This window comes from Equus quagga, chromosome 2 (genome assembly GCF_021613505.1).
Source record: "Equus quagga isolate Etosha38 chromosome 2, UCLA_HA_Equagga_1.0, whole genome shotgun sequence".
NCBI classification, from domain to species: Eukaryota; Metazoa; Chordata; class Mammalia; order Perissodactyla; family Equidae; genus Equus; species Equus quagga.
Genome location: NC_060268.1, coordinates 31,840,633 through 31,860,128, shown reverse-complemented (window position 1 = coordinate 31,860,128; position 19,496 = coordinate 31,840,633). Strand labels below are relative to the sequence as shown.

General features: G+C 42.5%; 1 protein-coding gene across 9 annotated transcripts in view; it reads left to right on the top strand.

The window, feature by feature from the left end:
- The window catches only part of RYR3 (ryanodine receptor 3), a 484,984-nt gene that overhangs the window by 326,881 nt on the left and 138,607 nt on the right, over positions 1-19,496 (top strand). For all 9 annotated transcript variants that reach the window (XM_046653250.1, XM_046653245.1, XM_046653249.1 and 6 more), the window contains exons 38-39: positions 212-349; positions 18,214-18,487. In XM_046653250.1, the coding sequence (XP_046509206.1) occupies positions 212-349; positions 18,214-18,487 (412 nt within the window). The remainder of the gene's footprint in view (positions 1-211; positions 350-18,213; positions 18,488-19,496) is intronic.

Here is a 19,496-nt window from a genome sequence, read left to right as displayed (position 1 = left end):
GAGCTTGAAATTCCTTGATGCTCTTGTACACAAAAATCATCTTTTTAAAAAACTTGCTAAGAGACATTATGTAGATAAATATTTATGAGAGGCTGCCTATAGTATCTTTAGAAAGTTCCAGAAGGGTGGGAGGCAGTCTTTTTATGTTCTTTGAATCATTAGTGGTTTCATGTACTATTTGAGGTTTTCACTCTGTTCTGTGCCTTGCTAGGGGTTCCCTTGGAGGAAGAGGAAGAGGAGGAAGAGGACACCTCCTGGACTGGGAAACTCCGTGCCTTGGTGTATAAAATCAAAGGCCCTCCCAAGCCAGAGAAGGAGCTTCCAACGGAGGAGGAGGAGAGATGCCCTAGTAAGTGACAGTGCCTTTCAATCACAATACTCCCAACACGGTGCTCTTCTAAGACTTCGTTAAGGTAATTGGCTTTCTAACAAATACTGTAAGATAGAGATGGGCTGCTTAGCTTCAAAGGAACATCTGGGCATTTTGTTATAATTGGTGATAGTTATTGTTGTATATTTGGTGCTGTGCTTTTTTCCTAACTTAAGGAACTTACTTTTAGAGTCTTCTGAAACCTAAAAGAGTAATTGCCTGGTGGGCCTGCTCTTGTCTGTCGCCTTAAAAATGTCTGTGAAGAGATTTCTGTCCTTCTTTCTTTTATGTTTCCGTAGTCTTCCTCTTCTAACTATTGTCTCTGTCACTTTTGTTTGTGGTTCCTTAGCATTGAAAGTTGCCCCAGAAAGGAAATAAAATAATAAAAGGGGAGTAAAGGAAATAGGATGTGGAGTCGGGGGCATTGTTTTTGGCTTTGGGCCATGATTTTCATGATGTTGCATCTTAGAAAACTTTGACCTTCTATTTTTCATCATTCTTGAACCCTGTCCGCATTCATTTCTCTAATCCTAATAGCATACATGGTTCCTACCATTTGGGCCCATGTTGAAACAAGATCATAATTTGCTCTACAGGGCAGTTTACTCTTTATAAACCATTAACATTTCAAGAGGAAGATTGTCTGCATATTATGTATTATCAATCTGCTCTTTATTACCAGATTCTGCAAATATTTCATTTGTCTAAAGAAGAAGAATTTCCCAAGTTTAATATAGTTGCCTTTTATCTTGTTCCCTGTTCCTATCCATCTTAGAACATGCTTTCAAATCATAATCTAGAGCAATAGACTGTCAAGATATGATCGGTTTGTCTGAAAACACTACTTTGGGGTTCATACGTCTTATTGGCCTTTATATTGACCTTCCATCTTTGTCAGAATGTCTCTGAAGGGAAAGAATCCTCACAATTTATCAGCAGAAGTGTTGAAGCCTCTGGAAGAATGTATGGGGTACATGGCAGCAGTTGCAGTGGCAACCCTTGATCAGTCCTATTCATCACCATGGAAAGGGTGGGTCTTTGGTGAGGACATGCCAGCAGGATTCAAAGGCACAAAAAAGTGAGTTTAGACTCCTTTTGTGGTTACTGCCAAAGCAGAACTAAAAATAAACTGAGCTGACCCATATTACCTGCTGAGAGTCTATTTTGAAAGTGGATACTTCTTTCTTACTTTCTAAGAGAATATGTCCTACAAGGTGACCATTTCATGTTAGGTAGATGGAGTCAGTCAGATTCAATCCCCTGGCTCTGTGAAGTCTCCCTAACTCTAAGAATGGTGTCCGGGATCCAAGGATTGCAATTTTTAGCATGACTACCCCATGGCCTCAGGCAGAAAGACCATGTTGTGTCTGTTCTGGTAGAACATGCAAACCTGAAAGGCCACCCCAGGGTGAGACTCCTTGTCTTCACCCCATGCTGCATCCCTTCCACAAGCAGAATTATGAGAGGTGTCAGCTTTGTGTCCCAAGTCTATTCTGGAGGCCCAGAAACAGAAATAGAAGGTGGTCCAGCCTGTCTGGTTGTTGGCATATGGGTTCTCTGCCACATGTTCTGAAGACATGAAGCTCCTCACGCAGGGCTGACATTTTAAGAGGAAATCTTGGGACTGGTTTAACTGCCATACTCCCAAAATTGTTTTTAACTTGATCAAATGGAAACACTTTCTGAATACATAGCCAGTTGCAATAAAGGGGCCAAATCCTTTAAAATATTGGTAAGTTTGTCCATGTTCTTGCTTATCTGGTTTCTCTTACCCTTCCATTTGATAAAATATTAAAAGTATAGATAATGAGAATAATATGCTATAGTGAATTGACAGTTTACCAAAGACTTCACATATTTTAGTTTACTGCTGTTGGTTTTTTCACTTCTCCACTGTGTAGTTGATGAAAATAGGACTCAGAAGAATTAAAGAGTACTTGTTCATGCATTTATTCTTTCCACCCTACCTGGTTCCAGAAAAATTTCAGGGTGACTGGATGTCACAGCCCAAGGTAACCAAGATGAGTAAAGCTGTGACTTGATTGAGATCTTCCCACACTCATTCCCTGCTCTTTCCATTGTCCCATGAAGCTTGCCAAAGAATTTATCAGTATTTACAGCATGAGCCCCTAACATAAATATTACATACAGAATGGCTTTTTAAAACCATCATCTTGCGGGGCTGGCCCTGTATCCGAGTGGTTAAGTTCACACGCTCCGCTACAGGCGGCCCAGTGTTTCGTTGGTTCGAATCCTGGGCGCGGACATGGCACTGCTCATCAAGCCATGCTGAGGCAGCGTCCCACATGCCACAACTAGAAGGACCCACAACTAAGAATATACAACTATGTACCGGGGGGCTTTGGGGAGAAAAAGGAAAAAAATAAAATCTTAAAAAAAAATGATCATTTTGTCTTTCTTACTACGTCTGTGAGGTAACTCACTACTCTGACTCATTATTAACATGTGAAAAAGCTGAACCCAACAGAAGTCAAAATTTTAACATCAAAAAGCCAATCAACCCAAGGATCTAGATTCAGAGTTTTCAGGGTAGGTGGCGCAATTTGTCCTCTATGAGCAGTTGGTGTTGGCCAGATAACCTACAGGGGAAGCTCAACTTTTCTGGGAAAGAGGAAGCAACAGGGTCCTGAAACTCATGAGAATCCTGCTGGCTGTTACAGGGATTTGCCCAAACCTACTCCAAGTCACATTGTCGATGAAAGCTGTTACAGTCTTACCAAAAGATCATATGATAATGAAGAGGTAATCAAATCTAATAGGAGCCGCCCACCGTACTGAGTCGCATTTCTTTTTAATATCCCAACCCAGCGAATTCCCTAGAAAATCTTTTGCCTGTTAGTTCTAGGCCAGTGCTTCTTACACACTACAATTTAAGCAGTGTTTTCTTGAATATAAATCTGTAGCCACTGAGTTATTCCTCCAGAAGAAGCCAGCCAGCTATTTCTGCTAAATGCTAAAATTAACAAAATGAAAATCACCTGTCACTTTACAGATCAAAGTTGGCACGTTCCTGATCTCTGTCGTTCGCTGGATGCTTTCCCCATGGGAAGTTTTTTCATCATCACCTCTCTACAAAGAAAGCTGCTACTTGTGCCAGCTCTTGCCCAGTCCCTGAATGGCCTGAGAGCCCTACACCAAAATTCTCCCCACCTAAAAAGTAAAATAACTCAGCAGTAGGTACAGCTGTGGTGCTCAGGCCATATTTCTAAGCCTCTTTAAATTCTCTCCAAACTGCCTCTTTCCAAGACACACACACACAGAGACGCCTCCTCCATGGAGTCCTTCTTTCAACCTCGTCCTCCTTCTCCCCGGCCCTGCCAGATCGGGAAATTTCTCACAGGGTGTGTGCAACTTTCCACCTTAGGCGGGATGTCTGTGGACCTGTTTGTTTTCCTTACCAAGACTTAGTGCTGGGACCACATCCTCCTTATTTCCACGTTCAGTTCATGGCACAAATCTTTTTGACCTCCGATGCTTGTTAGTTACTCGAGGTTCACAACGATGATGTAAACGAGAGCCTTACAGACAAAGGAGGAAATGAGGGTGGACAGGCAACTCAATATAATCATGAGGTCCTATGTGCTATAATAAAAGTGCAGGTAAGATACAGTAGGTGGCCAGAGAAGGGGATTGGGAAAGTGTCTGTGAAGAATGTAGATGGGTAGATGAAATAAGAAGGGAAAGGCATTTTTGATGAAAAGAGTTGCTTCCACAAAGGCTCAGGGGCAAAAAATTTCATAATCCGAGAGTGGCAATGAGTTGAGATTGGCTGAATTATGAGATGGGCAAAGTGGAAAGGTAGAGAGGTGTTAGAACAGAGTGTCTTGAAGTTGAGTATTAAACTGTATTCGGTCTTAGAGTATGACAGGTTGTTGTGCCCATGTATTTTATACTGCTTGGCCTTGCAGTGTCAGGGAGGGGTTCACATTTATATGGCCCACTGTGTCCTGAGCATTGTCTTAAGCACTTCCGTAAGTATCACCTCATTTAATTCTCACAACAACAATATGCAGTAGACAATTTTATTCTTATTTGACAGTTGAAGAAACTCATGTAAAGAGAGATTTAGTAACTCTCCAAAGTCACATAGTGGTGGCGTAAAAGTTCAATCCACCTGAGTCTAATTCCTATCCATATTATATATACAATAATATCCTTCCCCCTGTAGACAGTGTCTATGAAGGTTCTTGAGGACTAACATTCATTTCCTCAAGAGTGCAGAGGTGGTTATGAGAACAGGGCACTAGAATTAGACCACCTGGTCTCAAATTCTTGCTCTGCCACATAATATCTGTGAGACTGAGCATGTGACAGCTTCTCTGTGCTTCAGTGTTCTCATCTGTAAAATGGACATAGCATTAACACTTACCTTATTTGGTTGGTATGAGGATTAAATTAGTTAATATATGCAAGGTGCTTAAAGGTGTGCCTGGTGCAGAGTAAGCACTTAATTTTAACTCTTTTTGGCTGTTAACATGTTTGTCAATCACCTCCATATCTCAGGCACTGTCTTAGGCACCGGTCAGTTCTGTTTTAGCAGGATAACAAGCCAAAGGACTTCAGGGGGAGACGTGGAGGCCCATTGGGATGTCCTGCCACTCTCTAGCAGAGAGATTCTGAGGACTTGAATGAGGGCAGTGTGGTAGGCAGGATAATGGCCCCTGAAGATGCCCATGTCCTAATCACTGGATCCTACAAATATGTTAGGTTCAGAGGCATAGGGAGATTTAGATTGTGGATGGAACTAAGGTTGCTCATCAGCTGACTTTAAAATAGGGAAATCTCCTGGATTACTGAAGCGGACCCAAAGTAATCACGAAGGTGGAAGTGAAAAGTGAAAGAACGTGGCAGAAGAGAGTCAGAGTGATGGGGCATGGGAAGGTGTGGCTCAAGTTTCCTAGAGGAAGGAGAACATGAGCTGAGGAATGCAGGAAGCTTCTAGAATCTGGAGCTCTAGGGTTAGCCCAGGTCTGGGTCAGATGTCTCATCTCCAGAACTGTAACATGGTAAATGGGTGTTGTTTTTCCACTAAGTTTTTGGGGACGTGTCACAGCAGCAATAAAAATCTAATATAGATGTTAACAGCAAAAAGTGACTTCCAGGTGTCAGATACATTATAAAGGTAGGGTTGGCATATCTTGGCAACTGCTTAGAAATGTGATGAAGAGGAAGGTGTTACAGATGGTCTTTATGGATTTCTGAGAGATGGACAATTTTGTTAACAGACCGAGGGGAGGAGCAGAACCTTACTTTTTATTTAGCTCCATAGAAGTCCCAAGGTTTTCCACGCCTAGTCTCATTCTCCTGAAGAGCCTGCATGGCAGACAAAACAGGCATCCTTAGCCATAGCTTAGAGATGAGGAAATGGAGAAGCTGAGGCATTTAGCGACTTGCCCATCTGTGAGAAGGCAAAGCAAGGATCAGAACTCATTCCGATGATCACTGGCTCCTGGTCCAGGGCTTCACAGCAATAGATGAGTAACAGGTATCCCGCATCTGTTTGATCAGTCAGTGGCAGGCCTGTTCTCTGGCAGCCTGAGTTTTACTGAGGAAGAAGAGAGTTTGGTTGTCAGAGGAAAGGAAATCTAATATCCATTGAGCATCTACTTTGTGTCAGGTTCTGTGCCAGAGGCTTCACATCACTTCATCTGCTTTTATCCTCACAGCAAACGACCAGGTGTAGTGGCAGCCAGGTTCCCACTTTGTGTACTAGGCAACTAAGCCTGAGGGAAGCAAAATAATTTGGACAAGGTTCTTGCAACAAGTAAGAAAGAGGCCAAGATTGGAATCATGCTCCGTATCCCAGGCCCACTGCGCAAGGCTGGGTGGGAAGGGAGCAGGGAGGGGTGGAAGGAAGAGGATGAGGAAGCACAGATACTGAGGACACGTGGCTGGCCACTGTCTCAGAATCAGTTTATTCTCCATGCTGAATAGATGTAGAAACTAGAGTCAAGGCAGTTTGATTACTTTCCCAGCAGAGTGAAGACAGAGACCTCAAGCCCATGAGTCCTTTGCTGTCAGATCTCCGCTGCTTCGTTTCAGGGATTTCCCTCCCTCACACATCAGTCTCTTCTCTCTGCTCTTTTCCCTGTTGTCATCATCAATCTTTAATCGCCTGAATGTTTTTGAGAAAGTGATTATGAGGCTGGTTGACTGATTTCAAAAACAACAGGCTAATTTTCTGGAAGTGATGGATGAAACCCCAGGGGGCTACAGGGATGGACTGGCAGAATCCGGCCGCAGCGCCTACGTGTGGTTTCGCTGGTGGCTGGCAGGGCTGCCTCTGACGGTTAGGGAGCATCTGCCAGCTGGAGAAATAGGTGTAGGGGTGAAGCAGTTTGCTTCCACACTTGTCTCCACCCTCACAAGTGGAAAGGCTCTGGCCAGGTAGAAAACTACCGTGGGAGGGAAATTCAGAAATGGATTTAGCAGAAATATCCAACTGCCACATGACCGTCCACACATAGGGTGAGAGCCACGCCCCAGGACAGCCTGGCCAGCCTGACTAGGGTGATTTCTGGCATCCACGCCAGTGGCAGATGGAGGCAGGAGGCTCGGTCTCCAGTGCTTCTTCTCCTGTGCAGCACTCACTCCCACAGCTGCCTCAGCAGACTGCTATTTATGGAAACCTTGGTGTGTTTATGAAATTGAACTGTTTCTTTGTCTAAATAAAAACAAAAAGTGGGGATTGGGCTAATAACAGCCAGCATTGTTGGAGAAACTCAATTCCTGCCACATCTTTTTTTTTTTTTCTTTTGTGAGGAAGATTGGCCCTAACATCTGTTGCTGATCTTCCTCTTTCTGCTTAAGGAAGATTGTCGCTGAGCTAACATCTGTGCCAATGTTTCCCTATTTTATGTGGGATGCCACCACAGTGTGGCTTGACAAGCAGTGCTAGGTCTGTGCCTGGGATCTGAAGCATCAACCCCGGACTGCTGAGGTAAACCATGCAAATTTAACCACTATGCCACTGGGCCGGCCCCAACAAGTCTTTCTTTTCTCTTCTTACATGATGGTTGTGAAGATTAGATGATAATCCAGGTATGGTGTTAGCACAGGGTTTGACATATGGGAAGCCCTTGGTAAACATTGGCTACTATTATTGTAATGAGAAGTAGAATGTTCTAGCAAGCAGCTTATTCCCCAGCCAATGAAACCAGCAGAGAAGGAAACAAGTGTACACGTCCAAACATTAAAGACAGAGCTGGGATGATGAGAGCTGGCTTAGATCTTCAGCTGCTTGCTTCAGAGCCTGGAGTGGGCCCTGCACCACAGCACACCTCTTGGGGCCTGACAGCCAGTGCCTGCTTGTTGGGCCCTGATGACACATAGTCAATTGAGCCGTTCTTTCTTGTCACCCAGGAAAAGAGCTCCAGGTTGTCTTTGCAGGCTTTTCCTTTCAGGTTTTCGGAGCCTTGTAACCTTGTTCTCAGTGATCCCGACAGCATCCTTGTTCTAGTGAAATGAAGCAAAGGTGGTACCAACTGCACAGCCTGGGCCAGAGAGGCACTAGCAAAGCACAGAGAAATTAGCATGATGAGTTTTCCAAGTCTCCTCGGAGTTGCTGGGTTTGCCTTTCTCCCTGACCTCTGCTAGTAAGGAGTAGGTGTTTGGCCACTTGGTAATGCAGACCAGACTTCCAGCCCAGAGGCAGCCCTGGGGCACAGAGCACAGAGGGCATGAGGCCTTCCACAATAAATCTTCCCCACTAAATCCAGAGGGTGTTATTATGCCATCTGACCCCTGACATAGGAAGGGCTCTTTCTCCACTAGCAATCAGGACAGTCGTCAAAAAGGCCATCAATTGGCCACAGCTCATCTCCCCAACGTAAGTGATTAGCAGTGTGTGGCAATACTTTGATAATGGCCACTTACTCACCATGGTCAGTAGCTGCCGGAATTATAAGATTTTGTTTTATTTCTTCAATCTCAGGTTTTACTATTAGTAAAAGCAAGCTGGGTAACATCATGATAGGGCCGGTTGGCATTAAAATGTGGTGGTAAAATTCTTGATGTTCATCAATTTAACCTGATGAAGCCATAGGCATTCATTTGCCATTTTAATAAATTAGTACAGTCCTTTCAAGAGCTCAATGGGTCAGATAGACATAGACTCCTAGAATATTAAGCCACAAGTGACTGAACTTGATAGAAGTGAGCAGAGGGACACAGAGAGGTAAAGCAACTTAACCAAGGTCACACAGGCAGAGCTGGAACAAAGTACCCAGCACTCTTGTCACTACCCCACACTTAGGTTCATTTCTTCAACATCAATTTTATATTATTAACTTCATTTTATTGGTGAAGAAATTGAGGCTCTGGGAAAGTGAGTAATCTGCCTAGCTCAGAGTCAGTTAAAGAAAAAGCTAAAGCTTTATGATTTTCAGTATTTATTTCTGGATCTGTTTCATAGGTTATTAAGAGAGCATCTAAACAGTATAATATAAATTTAAAACATTAATAAAAATAACTATTTTTTGGAATTTGGTGAAGCTATTGAAAGTAAGCAGCTTCAAGATGGTAAAGAAGATGGGTTTAGATCCCAGCAGGCGAGGTTGAATCCCATCTGTCTTTTACATTGTGATGTTTAGCTAGTTCCTTAACCTCTGTGTGTTTCAGTTTCCTTGTCTGTGAAATGAGACTGACAATAGTTCCTAGCTCCTGGGGTGGGGGTAAGGAGAGTAAGAATTCAATAAAATAGTGCTCAGTGTTCTCGTAGTTAGAAGTTTGTACATCTCTCAGCTTCTGAAGTGAATATACAAAGTAGAGGTCATAAGAACTTCATCTCCATATTTATCATTTCAGATACTTGCAGTAAAAAAGAATAGAAAACCCAACTCAGTTAGAATAGCCAATAAGGGACTTCATTGACTGGCGTACCTGGACGTTTAAAGATGGAGCCAGCCACTGGGTTGAGTTAATCCCGTGCCTCTGCTCACTCTCCCCAGACTTCTTGTTCCGTGTTCCAGCTTTGCCCTCAGACTGGAGCAAGATGGTGGCCGCAGTGCTGGGCCTCACGTCCATGCACAACGGTGTCCTAGGGAAAAACGAGAAAGTTTCTTCTGTCCTGGTATTCGAAGCAAGGATCCTGAGATCACCTTCGACTGGAGAACTTGGTCATAGAACTGGTCATGAACCAATGAGTGTGATCTAGAAAGTAAGATGTGCTGGCTGACTTAAGTCAACAGAACCCACCTTTGGAGTGGGGTTGGGTCAGCTTTCACGGAGGAAAATGGGCTGTAAGGTAGAGAGACAGATATGTGTACAAAATCAGGGTTCTGTTAAGAAGGAAGGGGGACAAACGGATGCTGGATATGTGATCAGGAATATTCGTTATGCCATGATGCTTATTATCTTAGCATCTTTCATTTACTCAGTGTTTAGATGTAGGCAGTTCTCACCTTGGTCAGAGAGAAAGTAGAGGCCCAGAAGCTGTGTTTCAGGAACTAGAGAGGATGCTGTCTGTGGTCTGTGTACCTTATCTAGTGGGCCATAGCAGCTCTACAATAGGTGCTTTCTGCCTTTAACGTTGTTCTGGTTTGACACAAGCTATGGGCCAGATCCAGACAGTCTTCAGTTATGTCAGCAGCCCTGTGTTTTACTACAGTTGCGTCCACAAAAACTCAGTTAACTGAATCTCTCTCAGATCCCAGCTTCTGTGGGCACTTCCATAGTAGCTTGCTCGCCAAGACTCTCCAGTCTGAATTGTACCCTCGGGAAAGGAGTCAAATATCCTCAACCCAGGACTTTGTATCAGTGGGAATATGCTAGTTTCCTCTTGCTGCTGTAACAAATTACTACAAACTTAGTGGCTTAAAATAGTGCAAATTTATGACTTCCGGTTCTGGAGGTCACGAGTCTAAAATGGGTTAGTAGCATTCCATTCTTTCTGAAAGCTCTAGGGGAGAATCCATTTCCTGCCTTTCCCAGCTTCAAAAGGCCTCCTGCATTCTTTGACTAGTGGTCCCTTCTAGCAGTGGTACCAGTCTGACCTCTGCTTCTGTCATCACATCTCCTCTCTGATGCTGACCCTCTTGCCTCCATCTTGTAAGGACCCTTGTGATTACATTGAGCCCATTCGGATAATCCAGGATAATCTCCCCATCTCAAGATCCTTAACTGAATCCCATGTTCCAAATGTCTTTGTCATGTAAAGTGGCATAGTCGTGGGTTCTGAGAATTAGGAGGTGAACATCCTTTGGGAGCCATTATTCAGCCTACCGCAGAGAGGAAGAAAGCAGAGGTCAAAATACACTTGTTCCTTGTACTTGGAAACGATCTACCACCTGTTAATGTCTCCAGAGCATTTAAAGCATACCACAAGCTGACTTTGTAATCACCTAGAATTTAAAAATAAGTGTATGTAATTTGGATGCACATAATTATTTTTCTTTTCCCATTGTAAGTGTGAGCATTATAAATTTCTTTCTAAGTTTAAACTAAGTACAGTGGAATTTTGTTGGCTCCCTCTTTTCAATGTAATCAGAACACTTTTTTCCTCCAAACTGACCCAGATTTAAGAACACACTCACAGAAATACAATACCAGCATAGGTTTGGGATCTGTGAGCTGTAGGGATTTGCTTTGCCAGTGGCCACCATCTGCTCTTTGATAGTAAGCATGTGCCTCCTTGCATGATGGCCCCTTGGACTGTGATCTAAATTTAGAGATGAAAAGAAAAGATTCTTTCTAGACCCCTGCAGCCTAAAAATGTAAACCTGCACCATGAGAATAAATGACCTTTCTCTTCTTGTAGTTGGCATTGCAACGCTGGTAATTTGACCATTTCAAAAAGAGTTATACCAAATGTGGTGAGTGACTCTCCAAAGAATTTTCTTATAAGGTTCAAAGAATGGTGGGCTTGGGGTTCTGAGGTCCAACAGCAGGTTTTTACAAAGTGACAAGTAGAAGGAAGTAAACAACTTAACAATAAATAATACCTGGGCTCCCAAACTGATAGGCTAAGACTGGCTCTAATTTAAAGACACTCTAATCCTATCTTCTAATGTGGAACATCTAACTAGTCCAGAAATCAATTAGTGATGTAGCTATTTTTCTTCTAAAGCATCTTTCAGGGCATCAAGTCTCCCTAAACAATACAGTGCCTTAGAAATACTTCCATTCTGAGTTAGCCTGAACAATCATTTAAAATGCGATTACTATATCATATATTTGATGTAATTGCCTAAATGTGACTATCCCTAATCATACTAATTGCAAAAGTGGAGGGAGTTAGAATGTTAATAATAATTTCATAAGTGAACCTTTATAATTATCAAGGAGCCTGGCTGTACATGACTAGCTTTCCAAAAGCATTCTGCTTCATAGGATTTGTTTCATTTCTCCTCAGAAAGCAAGTGCTTGTTTACGTATCTTTCTCTCTTTTTTGTTTTTGAAAAGAACACTATAGCTTTCTTTAAATCCCAAGAGTTGAACCATCTAGTTCTCTTGCCAAGGCCTTCTTGAAATAGGTATTTCAGTGGATGAAAATCCTAGAGTTGCCACAGAGACAGCAGAAGCAACTTCACATACACATGGTGGAGGTTCTGACTGGAGTAATTAGGGGTGTGTGTGTGTGTGTGAGTGTGAGTGAAGAGAGTAAGATGGGGCCGTATGTTATGGCAAATGGCAGATTTAACCTCTCCACCTCACTGCCTTTCTCCTGGAGTCTGTCCCCCTTCAGGAGTTGTGTTTCTTAGGAGTACTAAGTGTTTTTTTAGTCATTAAAGGGCAGCCTTTCCAAAGATGAACTTAGAAAAGCAAGATTAATGAAATCAGTATTTGGTTGTAACTGTTCTTAATGTACCTGTCTCTCTTTGGTTAAGAAAGAAGTTCAAATATATCTCGAGAGTTGACTCCCTTTGCTTTTTTGAAAATCCTACCAAAATTGTCAGCGTTCCCCATTGAAACCAGGAAGAAATATAAAGTATTTACGAGAGGAACTACTTGTGTGAACCATCTTTTGAAGGAAAATAGACTCCAGAACACTCACAGCGAAGGGTCATGTGTTTTCCATCAGATCATTTCCTACATCCCTCGGAAGAGCTTCTTCAGCATAGAGCTTCTTCGTCCCTGTTGCTTTAGTCTCCATGTAATGTGGACCTATTCTACAAATATAAATAACTTTAGATAAAAGACCCACTGGGGAAAAAAAAGTAAGAGAGGAACGTCTGATCATTTCTCTTCTCTGATTTCTTTCTAATGTATGTATTACTATAGAAGTTGTGCCTTCTTGTGAATTGTCTTATTTTCTAAATGTCTTGGATAACACAGTCCTACTCATTATTTTACACTTTATTTCTTATTAAATGCTTCACAAGTATGTATCTCATTTCCCCGACTAGGCTGCTGTGGGTAATAATTGTGTTTTGAAATAGTTTCATATAGAGTACCTAACTCAATATTGGGCACTTAACAGAAAATAGTGTTTGATTAATAAGCTAATTCGGTAGTGACACAACTGGAGGTAACTCAGCTACCTGAGACAGCTACATGACGACGGGCAGAAACTGTGAATGAGATATGTCCTGAGGCCTAATACACATTGCCTCCAGAGCAAAGCCTTCTGTAGTTGACAGCCCTGGTTTCCAGTATGAATAAGAGTAAAGTCATTGCTGAAGAGTCAGCTAATGTCAGGGGCAAAGAATTAAGTGCCTCTCTCTCGAACCTGTCGCCCACTTTTCGCGGTGTGTCCCATTGTACTAACTGGAGAGCGGGCTAGAGAAAGCCTCACAGCCTCAGTGTCAAAGATAGTCTTGCTCTGAAGATGACTGATCTTAAACCCAAACTGAAGAGAGAAGCATTTAGGGCCCTTCAGGCTGGCAGGGAGCCCTTTGGTGATGGATGAACAGTGGCGGGGGCCCTTGCTGACTGCCAGGATCTAATTTTCAAAATAATGGTACTTTAATCCTCACTTTATTTCTCAATGTGAGCTGTCTTGCTCTTTGTATACTCACATTTACTCTACCTCAAATACAGAAACAAACATAGAAAGCTTCCTAAGCTGCAGTTTTCAAGGTTCAGGTCTCAGCTACTTGATTAGAATCACACGGTCTAATGGAACAGGATTCATCTTACCTGGAGGGAAAGCTTTGTTTCCAGCATGGCCACCACCTGAACAGAGGCCCTTTGTATAGATCAGTGATTCTCAAACTTTTTGGTCTTGAGACCCCTTTATGCTCTTAAAAGTTATCAAGGACCCTAAAAAGCTTTAGTTTATATGGATTATATCTGTTGCATTAGATATTTTAAGCTGAATTAGAACTAGAATTTAAAACTAAGAAATTTTTTAAATATTTCTTAATTCATTTAAAAGTAGGAAAAACCTCAGTACATGTTACGTAAATAGCATACTTCTATGAAAAATAACTAAATTTTTCAAAATAAAAAAATTATGAGTGATATTTTTTACATTGTTCTAAGTCTTAGGTCTGACTTAATAGAAGATAGTTGGATTCTTATATCTGGTTAAAAAATAGGAAGAAAATTGGCCTCAAACATATATAGTTGGAAAGGAGAGTAGCATTTTAATAGCCTTTTCAAATAATTGTGAATATTCTTTGATACTGTATCAAAATTCAATAAGCAGTAGTTTCTCAAAAGTTAATTGCCTGTGGAACCTGAAACCATATTAAAGACATTTTTGTACTTGATTATATAAAAAACCATTGATCTATCTTACACGTTGAATGTAGCTTTTACCCATGAATGTTTTTGTAGCATTGTGCATCGATCATTGGGAAATTATTGGTTCACTGAGTTATGCAGAGCTTCCAAATGTTGACACATTTCATTATAAAATATTTTTTAAATCACATTTGTTAACATCAACAATTTAATCAGAAAGGTCTTTAAGTCTTGGGAAGCTGTCAGACTCACAGTGGCAGATGAACATTTTCCAAAATTCTAGTTTTCACTTGAAAGCTCGAATTTTATTATTGGCACAGACACTATCAGTTGTTTTCCTTGAAGTGACAGGCTTGCTTCTTTCATTTTTAAGAAAATGTCTGTCAGTTACTCAAGTCTGATTAACCACAGTTTGTCTGTCATTCTTTTAATTAAAAATGGCATTCTGGGCCAGCCCTGGTGGCCTCGTAGGTTAAGTTCAACATGCTCCGCTTCAGTGGCCCGTGTTCGGTTGCCAGGTACAGACCTACACCACTCCTCTATCAGTGGCTATGGTGTGGCAGTGGATCACATACAAAAAGAGGAAGATTGGCAGTGGCAGCAGATGTTAGCTTAGGGTGACTCTTCCTTAGCAAAATAAATAAATAAATAAAAGCGATCTAAAAAAAACCCAGCATTCTATGAAACAAGAGTCTAGTTCACCTGATGTCTCTCACAATAGCACAAGTGCTTTCCCTCGGGAAAACCTCTGACCTTTGACCTGTAGCAGATTGCTTTAGGCATCCTTTCTTTTGTGTCACACAGAATATTAAAAAGATGTATACTTGAGTGTATTATTAATAAAGTAGTTTTTCTATTTCCTTTAGGACATTCTTATGAGACTGGGCATTTTCCTGGGGATCTGGCAGTAAAGAATAGAGTTTCATGCTAAGGCACCAGCAGTTTTACCCACCATTGCTTTTACACCATCAGTGCCCTTATCAACACAGTGAAAAAGGCAAATAACATCTTAGAATTGCTATGAAAATACATTTGGCCTTGCAAACTGCCGAAAGGGTCTTGGGGTCCCCAAGGGTCTGTGAACCATGCTTTTATACTTCTGGTATAGATAATATAATAGTTAACCTTTATTAAACCCACAGTATGTGCCAGACATAGTCATAGGCATTAATTATTTTAATTCTCAGATGTACAGATTTCTGGGGAGCCTACCACATTCTAGAAAAATGTATTCTTTTTAACCTCTCAACCCTGGTACATTGATACTGCTCTGCTGCTGGTTCATGGGAGCTAATTAAAACCTGAGGAATTTTCAACAGCGTTGCTGCCAAGGCTGTAAAGCTCTATTTTCTCAGTCCCAGAGGTGTTGAGACCATTAGAAATTCATTGATTCAGCTTTGGTTTGCTCGGTGGGTGCTGGGTCTCTAGCAGATGTCAGCCCACAGAATATGCTGTGCTTTTCAGGGCTCTTGAAAATGTTTCCTCCCACTCCCCCCGGTTTGCGTTCTTCTCATAGTCATTCTTTCTCTCATTTTCTGGACCTCTATCTCACAATCTGGAACCCTGTGCAACAAGAATGGCCTTAAATGTCATGCCTTCCACTGAGTTACATCTGTCCATCAATAACACAATGATGATGAGTCTTGCTTTCTCCTTTTCTGTCGGGATCTTGGGGCCACGTTTTTTTCACTGAGCTTTAGCCTGGTCACACACATAGATTTATTTGCCCCATCTCTAATACTCCCCTTGAAGGCTGGCCTGGACCAGGAACCCATGGTGTTTCCTATTCCATCCTTTCAAGACTAAAAGGCTGTTTTCTTTCCCATTTGCCCTGTAGTGAAATGTTTTGCTGTTAATGATCCATTCTCAAGAGTATAAACTTTGATTTGTATTTTTAAGTTGGTGTGAGGCTAAGAGCTCACCTAACTCCTGAATTAATCTGAAAGCCAGATTAAGGGGAAGCTAATATTTACTAGATTTCATTATGACTTCGTAAAATTCCCAGTTGAAAAGAGGACGGTCCTTGAGCTGATTAAAAATTCTGATAGTTGCTTTTCACGTGTGGCAGCAACTGTGATGATGTGATGAAATTCTCTGCAGAGAATTTGATTGTTAGTGGTGAGGACCATTACTCTTTTAGGCCAAATATAGGCTTAAGAGGTGATTGTTCTTATGGGACTGGATAAGCTTCTGTTGAGTCCAAGAGTGTCTATGTTTTTGTCTTGCTTTCATTCCTTGCTGTGACTGTTAACCAGGAGAAAAAGGAACTTTTCCATTTGGGTACTGAGGTGACAAGTTCCTGAGAGGAGCCCAGCCTAGTCCATAAATAACTTTTTCCCTGGAGGGTACAGGTATTACCTAACCTAGCAGATATTAGTCAGCCATCCCTGCCTAGTGAGATCTCTTAGGAACTTCTTTTAGCTGTGCTTCTCTCTGCCTTGGGTATCCTTTTTTCAAGTTTTTCAGCTTATGTCTCCCATCTGAACCTAAAACACCCACAGGGTTGACAGACACAGCAGTGAGTTAAACTAATCCTTTACATCTGCATCTCTTTTGGAGCTTTGGTGACCAAGTTCTATTTTTATATCCTTACGATGAGCCAAGAGTGTATGTAGAGCAGACGTCTGCTGTATATAGTGAAATGGAGGTAGAAAACTAGACTGTTAGAAACAGCACGGGCTACCGAAAGCACCGATCTGAGTTTATTCCCAGTCCTTTCACTGATGGACTGCGTGGCCTTCCTCATCCCCTGAGCTCTGCCTTTATCACCAGATCTGAAATAAGGATCTGGGTGTCATCCATACCTCTCAGGAATGTGAATTCACAGAGCCAGACTTGGATGTAATTATGATTTAAGAGCAACATTTCTTGCCTCTGTCATGGCATCTTCTGGAAGTGTGTGTATGGCATGGGGAGTGGTGAGCAGTGCCTCCTTAGCCATTCTGGCAGGGTCCCCTTCTACTTCGTCCTCCCTCTCAGATCTGCCTCTCCTTTCTGATCACCCTTCCACAGCAATGCCAATCAGCACTTTTCAGGGGCCGTTTTGTCCAGCCTCTGAAGGTCCCACAGCTGGTTTGAGTCCCACTTCAACGATCTTTTCTTTACTTGTGCAGCCAGTGGCATTTGTGTGCAACCAGTATGAGCCCCCAAAAATCCCGAATTCAAAGTCATACTGGTTGTTCTCCCTTGATGCTTGTGAGAGCAGTCTGTGATGCAGTGTCAGCTGAATCCTGCCTAAGATTGAGGGCCACAAGTCAGTTCAATGGGTGAAGGTCAAATGTCCCATTGCAAAGGCTTTAGACCTGAAGAGTGTTCTCAGTCCACTTCTCTCCATCTCCTTCTGTATTTTTGTGTTTATGTCATCTAAACTATCTTTTGCAATTCTCGAATCCATGGTATGGCTAATCAGTTCATGGTATGTGGTATCTTTACAATTCTTGGAGAACAATACCTACGGTTAAGAAGTTCCAGTGCTTACTAGTGTTTTACTCTAAAGAGGCAGGGACCAATGTCATCTTCTAATGCCTTCACCCACCCGGAATCAGTCGGTCCCCACAACATCCCATGGCACTTGCCCATACCCCCATTTTAGTATTTATTACCTTCTATTATAAAATAACAATAAAATTTGGTTTTTATAAAAGCAAAATGAAAACATAAAGAACTGGCTGTGAGCACCCTGAAGACAAGGACAATGTCTCCTTTAGTCCTCTATTTCTGGCATTAATTCAAATGTCGTTAATCATAATAGAATATTTAGCACCCTCAATTCAAAATGGAGATATCTTTTCTTGTAGTATGGCTCACATATTTGTCTTTTGATGATGTATTCTACTTCTCTGCTTGTCATATCCCACCCTTAAAAACAAATTATTTTAGGGGGCCTTCCCCGTGGCCTAGTGGTTAAGTTTGCTGTGCCCCACTTCGGCAGCCCAGGTTCAGTTCCTGGGTGCAGACCTACACTACTCCTCGGTGGCCATGCTGTGGCAGTGACCCACATACAAAATAGAAGAAGATTGTCAGAGATGTTAGCTCAGGGTGAATCTTCCTCAGCCAAAAAAAGCAAAAAAACCCACAAATTATTTTAGCCTTGACCAACTGAGGATGTGTCTTATAGTTGAATGAAGTGGTTGAAATACACAACTCTCCCAGAACCATGACAACCACAGTACTGGTACATCCTGTTGTCCTTCTAGCGACACTGAAGGAGCTCATCTCACAGACAATGATCCGCTGGGCCCAGGAGGACCAGATCCAGGATGCGGAGCTGGTCCGGATGATGTTCAACCTCCTCCGGAGGCAGTATGACAGCATCGGGGAGCTTCTGCAGGCGCTGCGGAAGACCTATACCATCAGCCAGGCCTCCGTGAGCGACACCATCAACCTGCTGGCTGCCCTGGGCCAGATTCGCTGCCTCCTCAGTGTCAGGATGGGCAAGGAAGAGGAGCTGCTCATGATCAACGGGCTGGGGTAGGTCATTCACAGATAAGTGCCAGTCTCTCAAAAGAGCTTCAGGTGAGAAAACTGATTTCCCTTGATATATGGATACTCCAGAATCAAATCCCATAGAATCTCTGTGTGCCCCCATCCTGATTTCACTCCTTATGAAATTATATCCTTGCTAATCAGTCACCTTTGATAATCTGAGAGGCCAGACTCCCTGCTCCTCAGGGGAAAGAGATATTGCCGGAGGAAGTGGAGAGGAACGTTGGAGAAAAGCAGTCACTTAGTTTGAATCTGATGAAAATTGCCCCAGGCGGGCAATGAAAGAAGTCAGAGGAAGGGACAGTGTGTTCAACCCAACAAGAGAAAAACCTTTTGAGCACTTAATCCTTGACTGGAAATATTCTGAGACTTCCCTCGGAAAAATTGCCACCTGATCCTTCTCTTTTCTCAGGATGAACCTAGAGAGTCATTTTTGTCAGTTCTAAGAGACACCTTTACCCATAACATAGGTTGTGGCTTTCCTTAGAAGCCGGGTTGTCAAAAAGATAGCATTTTAGACATCAAGAAGATCTCCTTTAATTAGGCAGCACAGCACTTCCATTTTGCAGATGAGAAAACTGAGACCCAGAAAGGTTCACTGACCAGCCCACCGTTTTACTTGATTAAAATCAAAACCTAGAACTGCAGCCTTCCTGCTTCTGGCATTCCATCCCGCCGCCTTTGAGCCAGCAAACCAAGGGAGCATCCACTGCCGAGGCCCAGAAAGGGGACTTTGAGGACCCCTGGGTGGGGGTCCAGGATATGCACATATTCCTCAAATTCATTTCTAAAGAGGAATCTTATAATAGAAATGAAAAGACTTTTATGGCAAAAGAAAAAAGCTCCAGAATTAGCCTGTCCCCTAGCCCTTGTAGTAGACGGAACTGCAGTAAAAGCTAGTGCTTTCTCCTCTTGACAGCTACACCCCTGGGGGAAGGGGACGAGCAGAGGGTCACCACCCTGCAAGGGATTGTGCAGCCAAGTCACAGGCTGC